Source organism: Juglans regia, chromosome 1 (genome assembly GCF_001411555.2).
Source record: "Juglans regia cultivar Chandler chromosome 1, Walnut 2.0, whole genome shotgun sequence".
In the NCBI taxonomy this organism is placed as follows: domain Eukaryota; kingdom Viridiplantae; phylum Streptophyta; class Magnoliopsida; order Fagales; family Juglandaceae; genus Juglans; species Juglans regia.
The window spans coordinates 16,969,517-16,980,741 of record NC_049901.1 but is presented as its reverse complement, the minus strand read 5'-3'; the positions used below and the strand labels follow the sequence as shown (position 1 = coordinate 16,980,741).

Below are 11,225 nucleotides of genomic sequence, written 5' to 3'. Positions count from 1 at the left end.
GGATCAAGTCCATTTTATCTGAGCTTGGCATCTCTGTACATCATCCGCCTGTGCTTTGGTGTGACAATATTGGCGCAACTTACCTCTCATCAAAATCGATTTCCACTTTGTCAGGGATCAAGTGTCTCGCAAACAATTATCTATGCAATTTATATCGAGTCGTGATCAGCTAGCATATGCCTTGACAAAATCGTTGCCACCAAGCAAGTTCAAGAATGTTCAATTCAATCTGAATGTTCGTGATCTCCCCTTCAGATTGAAGGGGCGTGTAGAAGATCAAGTTGATATCTCTGAAAATCAGGAAGAGCCAAACCTACAATCATCACTTGCCGAAATCAGTGCTACAGATAAAGGATGAGGAGTTGTGATCTTGCGGATTTGATTTTGAATTAGATAGTTGTCAAACTAAAATTAGAATGTTGCATAAAGTTAGGAAATCAATTGTAATTATGTGTATATATACACCTCCTGTAATCTGCCAAATTATTTGAATGAGCATTACACAATTCTTCAAAAACTCTTCTTTACTTTCTTTACAATCTAACTCAGAAGAAGAGAGATCAACTTATGTTGCAATTCTTATATGGAACATCTTTCTCACAAATATTAAATTATGCTGGTACGTACCATGCATATTGTGAGGGATAGGGGCATTAATGTAAGTAACTGTTAATGCTTCTTAGCATTAACATTACTTTCATCTGTTAATCCCACATAAAGATGCTCAAATCTTTGGAGGACTAATTCAAACGATTATCAAACCTTTTAATCTTCATAAAGAGCATAATTAAGGAGTTTTCAGTTTCCAATGATGTAGATCAATATTTTAACAAAAATTCAATTGAATTCCAAATTGGAGGCTTTGGTTATGGAGATCCAAAACAATATGAAAAGGATGTGGAAATGAAGAGAGAAGAAACAAACTCACCAAGAAAGAAGTATGCACTTTTTCCATTGTCGCACTTCATGCACCAGTACTAATCAAGGTCGTGTCAATCCAGGTAAGGCTACCCACATGCACAATTGTCTGATACCACTTCGGCATTCCCTGAAATATTACATCTTTAAACTCTCCGCTTTTAGGGCCATAAGATACCAGAGCTCTATTCTTATATTCCAATAAGATGTCACCGTTCTTCAGAAGGCATAAAACTCGAATATATCCTCCTTTCCAGATTATCTTTGAATTCTTGAAGAACTGGTTTGCTGGGTCTTCTTTAAGTCCCTTAGGCATGTGGGCTCTTATGTCGAACTTCTTGATCCAAGACTCCTCCACACCATACTCTGCCATTACCCATATCTCCAATTTGCAATAGTTAAAATAAACTGCAGCAAAAAGACATCCTCCTAGAACCACTAGATGATAATTAAACCCCATTAAAGGTGTACTTGGGACCTCCAGAAATTGCTCCTCTGCCAAGTCAAACGAGATTATCTTGATCCCATGGTGGTATCTACGTGGCCAAGTCACCCAATGGAGTCTTCCATTAACCAAGACTTGTGAATGCCACTGATAAAGGTGGTGGAGATAACCTACCTTTCCCAAACTTCTCCAAGTGGAGCTTCCCAGAGTGAAGATTTGAACTTCTGAATCCAACTCAACATAGACTCTAAGGGCACGCAAGTAATCTTTATTAGAATTCATGTAGTAAACTATCTTAAGCACCTTATATTCCTTGGTTGTGGGATGAAACCCGAATCCATAAACCACCTGTTGATTCAGAAACAGCGTAGACTTTGGCAAATCTTGGTAGTTTCCAGTAAAAGGATTGCATACGCAGAGTGCATCATTCTGTAACGAATCGGATAGGCATAGCAAACCATTATATGAGCCAAGCACATCAAACTCAGGCATTACCTCCCAGAAAGGCACATGGAACCTTTTTGCCTTCTCCTTGGACTCGTGGTTGCAATCTGGGAATTCTACAAAGTGAAGTTGGTTTTTGATCGTACAATCGCTATGGAATATGAGGCATGGATTGTTGATCTCATCCATGCAAGATCTATACTTGTTAACAAGATCGGGATCTCGTGCTAACATGCACCAACCTGTGCATACTGACCTGAGCTGAACGAAAGATGATACAGGAAGCCTCGAAAGTATGCAAAGGATGAGGTCGCGAGGGAGACTTTCCAGTACTGGGCTTGATAGTTCTGCTACTAGGTTGCTTCTCTTTATTTCAACCTCTATGATCTCCGAGTTTGAGCCCATGACTGGGGAAGGTTACAAGGCAAAACAAACACTCAAGAGTTCTTAAAGGAAAAAGGCCTGCAACATTAAAATAGTAAACTTTGATTTAATCAAATGAATATCTAAATTTACGAAAACTACAATAGAGTAATTTTTGCGTGAGAGCCAAAGTGGAATAGTTTTATAGGAATAAAGTATTGAAAGGGAAAATGACAAAAAAATATAATGAGATAAATTATGTTTGATGACAATGAATTAATTTTCCTCTTGACAGTGACCTACCTAAAGACAAATGTAGTCTGCGTGTTTGATACAATGTCTCACTAACGATGAAAACATGTAATGGGGGATAACAATGTCTGTACAGATTTTACCATTACAAATGGGGAAAATCAAGGACTATGAACTGGAAAGAAATAAAATGATTTCCTAGAAATTTAGTCATGGTTTCCATAGTTGTTTGCAAGAGTTTTCATATGTAGCCATTGGAGGATTTGTGTGTGTCTCAACTTCCTAATGTGTTGTAGCCATTGGGTCTGAAGTTTCCTTTTGTGTGGAGTAGATCACATGTGTATCTTCAAGACTCCCTCGCAAACTGTGCCGAGAGAAAAGGCCAAGTTTGGTACGGAGAGATGAAAGAGCAGGTTTTCCAAGTGGCTTGGTGAAGATGTCAGCAAGTTGAAGATGGGCATGGACATGTCGGGTTTGGAGAAGACCAAAGGCAACACATTCACGCACGTAATGGTAGTCAGTCTCGATATGCTTGCTACGAGCATGAAAATTTGGATTTACCATCATATGGAGTGCACTTAAGTTATCACAAAAAGTGTTGGTGGTGATGGGAGATGAACACAAAGGTCACAAAAAAGAAAAGAGATCCATGTGAGTTCAGCAGTAATGTGAGCCATGACGCGATACTTAGCTTCCAAGCAAGATTGAGAAATGGTGTTTTGTTTCTTGGCAGACCACGAGCTGCCATTACTCGCTAGGAAAATACAGTATCTAGGAGTGGAGCATCAAGTTTGAGGACAACTTGCCCAATCTACATCAAAAAACGAATAAAGATCAAGTGTAGATTAAGAACTAAAGTGAAGTCCAAGATTAGCAGTACAATGTAGATAACGTAAAGTACGTTTCACCATTTTGTAATGAGCCATAGTGGGGGGATGCATAAATTGTGATACAAAGTTGACACTGTAGGCTAAGTCAAGGCGAGTGAGTGTAAGATATTAGAGAGCACCAACTATACTACGATAGTGACAAGGATCAGGAAAAAGACTTCACTAGTGAGACCCTTTGTTTTTGGTATCATCGGGGTGCCCATGGGTTTACAGTCGTGCATCTGAGTACGGTCTAGGATGTCAAGAGCATACTTAGCTTGTGACAAAATGAGACCATCAGCAGTGAGGGTGACTTGAATCCCAAAAAAACAATTTAGAGGACCAAGATCTTTCATAGCAAATTGTTGACTGAGAACAGTAATGAATGTACTGAGGTGTATGGGGTTCGATCCAGTTAAAAGCATGTCATTCATATATAATAATAAAAGAAGAGTACCATGAGATGAGTGATAAATAAAGAGAGAGGGGCCAATGGAGCTACATGTGAAACCATAATTAAGAAGAAAGTTACTAAACTTGTCGAACCAAGCACGAGGGGTCTGTTTTAAGCCATATAAATCTTTGTTTAATTTGCCAACACGAGATGAAAGAGTCGGATGGATAAAACCTGGAGGTTGGTTCATAAAGACAGATTCTTGAAGATCACTATGGAGAAATGCATTTTTTTACATTGAGTTGGCAAATATCCCTATGATGAATTAGAGCTAGGTTGAGAACAGTTTGTATGGTTCCAGGCTTGACCACAGAAGAAAAGGTCTTTGTATAGTTGACTCATCAATTTGATGAAAACCCTTCGCAGCAAGTCGAGCTTTTAAGCGATCAAGGGTTCCATTAAGATTTATTTTTGTCTTGAAAACCCATTTGTAACCAATGACATCCATATGCAGAGTGTGAGGAAAGAGGGTCCAAATGTTGTTGTCCCATAGAGCTTGGAGTTCATCATGCATAGCATTGGACCAACTAAAAGAAATCCAAATGACTAAATTTAGAAATTCACACTCACAAGGCTAGGTTCAGTAATTTTTTCATACACATGGTGTGTGTAAGGGGATTTTCCCCACAAGGCCCAAAAGGCCCTATCAAGCTCAGCCAAGATCAGAAAGCCATGAACCTAGCCCACTAGGAGGCTCCTCTATACATAAACTGCAAGAGGAATGGAGCTGTAGAAGATGGGACTCATCGATCTGAGAACCTCTCAGGTAGTGTTTGGTCCACGAGTGCCAGCCCACACAGTAGAGAAGATATACAAAGAATCATTGATCTATTGACAAAGAAGGTATAAACGGACTAAGAGGAAGGCAGACTAAGAGGAGAAAGTTGGAGAACCACGCTACATTAATGGTTCCGCCACCCGGATAATACACCACATTAATGACGCCGTCGTAGAGCCACACCGCATTTAAAGACTCTGACAAAAGGAACAGTACGGAGAACCCGAACTTCGTGAAAGCAAGCATGATCCGCTCTTCAGGCTTGTAGTAAAAATAGCAGATCCTGGGTTCGAGGAAGTTCTCTGATCTCTAGACTCTCTTACTTATTTGCTACACTCCAAGAACATTTACAAACTTTGACATTGGAGATTACCCGGCCCCAAGGCTGCCCTCTCAAACCGCAGTCTTTTCTACCTTGTGTAGGGCCCATTTTCGAATATCTGAGTTGTTGGAACTTGACCCAAAGGTGTGCGAAACATGACGTTAACAATGTGCATGCAGTGTTCATTGTTTACCACATAACCACTCATCTAACATAAATACAGAACAAAATATGAAGTGAAAATGCAGTTGATGTATATAGCAAGTAAAACTGAAAATCATGCAATGCTTGCCTCGGTGATGGACCATCCGATCACCAGGGAGGTCACAAGTATGTGACTCTAAGCCTGCCAGTCATGAGCCCCATCCTTCACAGAAAGATTTAGAAATCAAATGAACAATAATTTGATAGTCGGGTATTACGTAAGAATAGCTTTGGTTGAGACTTAAGGGAAACTCCACAAGATACACCACGCCAAATACAACCTAAAACCAATATGTGGCAGTGTTGCTGATATCAGAGATCTCACCAAGCCGTTGTATTAATTAAGAACACATAATTATTAATTCTGGTTCAAGGCAAAACTTTTTCTTTTTCTAAATTACGGAGCAAAAAAATATGAGAGCTGCTACAAGGAAGCCCCTTTTACTACACAAAAAGCACGAATTTGCCGAGGTAGATAAGTAAAGGAAAAATAAAATATAAAAAAACAATAAAAAGTCAAATCAGAAGTTTCTTTTTACTTTTTTTTTCTCCCTCCTATGTATCGTCTTTCATCCTCCCGCCCAAGTTCATGAAACGTCGAAAACAAGTAATTGTTTTTCTCATGCACTGACGATTCATTCATCATTCGCAGCATTTCACGCTTCCAAGAGAAGGTAATTGCCTCTCTCTTCCTGGTCTGTGTAATATGTGTGTAAGGCAAGAAATTTGTAAATATATTTTTCGGGGTAAAATACGTGTGTAAGTGATCTATAAACATTTTTTTTGGACAATCCAAGATTACTCTCTTTGCATTTTATCTTCATTTGTGTGTGTACTTAGTGATTTTTAACTAAATTGAGAGCATCCATTTTATCTTTATTTGTATGTGTATACTTTAGGTCTTCTACAGCTTAAAAAAATTGAAAAAAAAATGCAGAACAGCAGCCATAGCCAAGATTTGTAGTGTTTTTTCTTAAAGAAATCATTTTTATGTACATCCTCGAATTTTAAAATTGACTTGATGGTTTCTAGTTGTGTGAATTTGATGTGAAATTGGAAGGAAGGGTAAAAACCAGATCTTAGACCAATGGATTAGATAAAAACATATGATTTTAGTTTGATTTGGATAGAGAAAATGTGTTTTATGGATTGGCCTCTGACTTGTAGCGTTGTTGGTTATCTAATTATATGAAATAAATTACCAGAGTAGTGAGGAGGAGTATTTTTGGTTAAATAACTTGATAGGGGAAGAGGATGGCCTGTCAAATATACACTTGACGGATTGTTCAAGCTGTATGAAGGTGATTATTTAGTTTAGATTTATTTAATGAATCTTATTTTTGCTATTGTTTGAAAACTAAAACTAATGCTTTTTATTGTACTTTTTATTTAGGCTTATTATGACGTCAGGTCAACACAATTTGTTCCACCATTTGTTAGGACACAACCTCCATATGCTCCACCAACCCCTAATGCCCATCCAAGTCCCTATCCTTGCCCTCCGTGTGCTACTCCTACAAAGCATAATGCTCCTTCCATAAGCATACATTACCCCTATAGATGGGGTTGTCATGTGAATATAATACATTTTTTTATATCATACATTTTGTATAAAGTTAAATAACTTATTATAATACTTTCTTTTATATCTGCCCATTTTGCAGCCCCCAATTATCCAACCATTTGGGTCATATAGTATGGGTACATCAAGAGAAGTTGAGGAAATTGCTAAAAGTGGGCATGATGAGACTTCAAAAACAATTAATGAAAGTGTGATTGTGGAGCTCCTTGCAAATAAAGAATGTACAAGTTTGCACTCAAACGAGCATGATATTGAGCAAGTGGATTGCACTATTCAAATTAGTGAGTTAAATGTAGGAATTCAAATTTTAAAAATTTTGGATTGAATGTTTGGTTTATGATTGTTATGTAATGACAGAAGAAGATTGAGAGATGAAGTCTAAGAGGGGTATTGATAAGGATAGTAGTGCAATAAATCATGAATCTGCGCCTGTTGATGAACCCAAGTCTGGGATGACTTTCAAGGATGAAGCCACACTAAATGCATATTACAAGCGATATGCAAAACAAAAGGGATTTGGAGTGAGGACACAAAGCACTAAACGAGTGTCAAATGAGAAAGTGAAGCATATTACACTTGGTTGTTCAAGGGGTGGAAAGCATACAAGTAGTAGTAGTAATATATCGAAACTACGTCCAACAACAAAGACAAAATGTAAGGCTAAAATCAATGCTCAGCTCGATAATGGTGAGTGGTGTTTGACTAGTGTAGAACTTACCCATAATCATGGATTGAATCCATTGGTGTCTAGATATTTTAGATGCCATCGGAACATAGACTCACTTTCTAAATGGAAGCTAGAATTGAATGACAGAGCTAGGATAAGGATGAATAAGAACTATTATTCATTTATTGTTGAAGCGGGAGGCTTTGACACCTGCAATTCACAAAAAAATATTGCAGAAATTTTATTGACAAGGCAAGACACATTCACCTTGGAAAAGGAGGTGTCGTGGCACTCCTAGAATATTTTGAGAGGATGCGTAATATGAATCATGACTTTTACTCCACTATGGACTTGGATGAGGAGGAATCTAGATTAAGAAATGTATTTTGGGCTGATGCACATAGCAGAACATCATACCTATATTTTGGAGATGTTGTTACATTTGATACGACTTATTTGACTAATAGATACGAGATGTCATTTGCACTTTTGTCTGTGTAAATCATCATGGTCAATCCATACTTCTAGGCGCAGAGTTGATATCTAGTGAAGACACACATACGTTTGTATGGTTGTTTTGTGCGTGGTTAAAGTGTATGGATGGCCAACAACCAATTGCAATCATAACAAATCAGGACCGTGCAATGAAGAGTGTGATTGCAATTATCTTCCCAGAAACAAGACATAGATATTGTATATGGCACATATTAAAAAACCTTCCAGAAAAGCATGGCTCACATTCGATGTACAATTGTGATTTAAAATCCAACATTTTGAGGTGTGTGTATGATTCTCAAACATGTGTTCAATTTGAGAAAAGTTGGGGGAGGCTATTGGATGCATACCAACTTCATGATAATGCATGACTGAGTGGATTATATGAGGAGCGTACATTTTGGGTGCCAGTTTATTTAAAAGATGTATTTTAGACTAGGATGAGCACTACCTAATGGAGCGAAAGCATGAACACTTTCTTTGATGGATTCGTACATTCGGGTACCACACTTAAAGAGTTTGTTGATCAATTTGACAATGCCCTTAGGAAAAAAGTTGAGAATGAGCAATCTACCGAATTTAAGTCCTTCAATGCCACAATACCATGTGTTTCAATTTGTAAAATAGAGAAGCAGTTCCAAAGTGTGTACAGTAATGAGAAATTCAAGGAGGTGCAATAGGAGATAATGGGAATGATTTGATATAACCGCTCATTTATTAAAAAAATGAGGGTGCAATCTCAACCTATGAGGTATCTAACACTGTGCAAATTGAAAACTTGTAACGGTTTGCGTTTATTTCAATATTGAGGAGTTCGAGTTAAAATGTAATTGTGCTTTGTTTGAGACTCGAGGCATTTTATATAGGCATGCATTTTCTGTGTTTAGAGCCCAATGCAGTGAGTCTAAGTATATCTTAGACCGTTGGAGGAAGGACTTGACGCACAACTACACACTTATTAAGAGTAGTTATGAAGATTTACGTGCCAATCCTGATACACAGAGGCATGATCATTTTATGAGTTTATTTTCTGAGGTAGCAAAACTTATATCGAGAAATGATGAGTGTTACTCGAACATGGAGGACCATTTACTCGATGTCAAAGACCAATGTAGTGACTTAATGTGTTAACCAAGGCCTTCAGAAAAAATAGTTCACACTAATAAAAGTGCAAAAAAAGGGTAAAAATGTCCTCAGTCCAAATATTGTGAGAGGTAAAGGAAGGCCGCCAACACGGCGGAAAGTTTCTACGGTTGAAAAGTATGTAAAAAAAAAAAGAATAGTAACAAACAAAAGGTCTGAACCTCTCTTTATAGTTTTTAATTCACTTTGCTACTAGTGTATAGATTTTGTTATATTGACACACTTTTAATTTCTACCAGCCCATCCAATTAAGTTGATCAAATGAAATACAACCAACCCCTCTAACTCAAGTTAGCCGAGTTTATACGGTATGATTTTCTATTATACTTTTCTATGCTTCTGTAATCCTTACTAATAAATATTTTCTTTCAACTGTGCAGAAAGAATGTTCAACACCCAATGGTGCCTAGTGGAGTAGGTTCTATATTTTTTTTGTTCTATATTTTTTCCTTCAATTAGCAGAAAATGCTTCTTTTTCACAAGTTGTGCTGGATTTTGAGTTCATAAACTGAGCACAGAATTGCATGGATTGTTCTACATTGTTGACTCGAAATAAATTTTCTTTATTTTTTTAGGTTGTGACTACATCTAAGGGTCAAGCTCTTGCTTATAAGTATGGCATCAAGCTTTTGAAATTATATGCGGGCAACAGGCTACCAAGACATGGAGGAGATTTTCTTCTCAGTAGCAAGGGATATTTTTTCCTTCACTTGGATGGTTTTTGGTTGTCTCACTGGAATTTCTATTGAACAATAAAAAGCTTGTTATTAAATTTGTATTGAACAATTATTTAAGCATGATGGGTTGTGATGAAATAGTTTATGCAAGTCTTTCTTAGGCCTTTCGTTCTTTCTTGACTATTGTTTCATTTTAGTCAGATAATGCATAAATTTCTGACATTTTTCTAGAAACACTCATTTAATCCATCCATAGTCGATATGAATTCACTGTGCTATTGGAGCCCTGGCAGGCTAGAGTACACTCGGATTCTATACCAGATTTCCAACTTCCTTCTACGCTGATGAGTAGTATATATTTTTATAATTTGTTCGCGTTATTTAACTATACAACCTTTTATTTTTTTTCTGGCTAGAGTTTAACGTGTTGTACATGTAGTAAACTGCTAGTATTACATTCGGAATTAAGGATACTAGTTTAGACCAATGAATGGTTTCAACAAATGAACCATTTAAGTCTTATCTTAGTCCAGAAGCTCTTCCACTACATTGTAATTTAATAAGAAAAGCACGGAAACTAGAGAGCATGGAAACTAGAGAGGGGGGAGACTGGAGAGAGAAACAGAAAATGGGTCTCATTGAGGTTCTATTTTAAAGAAGGATAAATTGGACATTTCATATGTATTTTATAAGTGTCATGCCTTTCGTGATCTATAAGTGTCTTGTGATATAGCATTTTTCAAAAAATATTACCCACCCACTAGACCATGAATAATCTATTAGGAAAAAAAAATAAAAGATTAGAAAAAGAAACATAGAAAGAATTAGAATCGAACAGATTTAAGACTTCAATCTGATTTGGGAGTTTAAGAAATTATTTCCCAGAAAACACTTATCCATAGAAGACCGGAAAAAAAGTGGTGGAGATATTTGTACCTCCAAGAGGGCAGCGGTTTGAGCAAGCTGAAGTGGGCATTGGACGGCGTCGGAAACCTGTTCATGGCTGGACTCCCTAAGTGCATGGACATTATGGTACAAGACTTTAAGCCTAAAATAGATAAGGGTAGATAATGAATTTAGTTGGGCATTGTGAATAAAAGAAGGAAGAGGCTGGAAGGATCACATCTAGAGAGATGTGATTGTTGGCATACCATCCAAAGAGGATGGCCCAATTGTAGGCACTTTTCAACATCATCAAATTTTCCTTTTCATTTATTTAAATTTTTATTGTAATTAAAATATTTATTCGTTATTTAAAAAGTACACATTAATTTTTTAACGTTTATATTATTCAAACGGATATAATTTTTTAAAAGTCTTTTTTTTTTTTTTACAACGGTCATATTCTTCCAACGGATATATTTTTCCAATGGTTATATTTTTTAATGGCTATATTTCTCCAGAGGTTATATTCTTTCACTATAAAACATAACATTTTCTCAACAATTTCATTCACTTTAACTCAAGTTTATCTGTAAAATCAGTTTTTTCATTTTCTCCAACATTCACTTTTTCACAAAATGGTATTTATCGATTTAGATTATGGCAATGAATTTGAGATAACGAGACAACTTGTTTTGGAAGAAGAATGATCAAGCTCATGTGGTTCTTC

The 11,225-nt window shown here is 36.8% G+C and overlaps 1 protein-coding gene across 1 annotated transcript; it reads right to left on the bottom strand.

Moving 5' to 3' along the window:
• Window positions 1-964: 964 nt before the first annotated feature.
• On the bottom strand, window positions 965-2,212 carry LOC109001796 (F-box protein At3g07870-like). Its single transcript, XM_018979227.1, has one exon. It carries the CDS (start codon window positions 2,210-2,212, stop codon window positions 965-967), a length of 1,248 nt encoding a protein of 415 aa, XP_018834772.1.
• Window positions 2,213-11,225: the final 9,013 nt, after the last annotated feature.

Bases quoted from the DNA above. Each gene is read 5' to 3' on its own strand.
- LOC109001796 (XM_018979227.1), bottom strand. From the start codon at position 2,212: ATGGGCTCAAACTCGGAGATCATAGAGGTTGAAATAAAGAGAAGCAAC.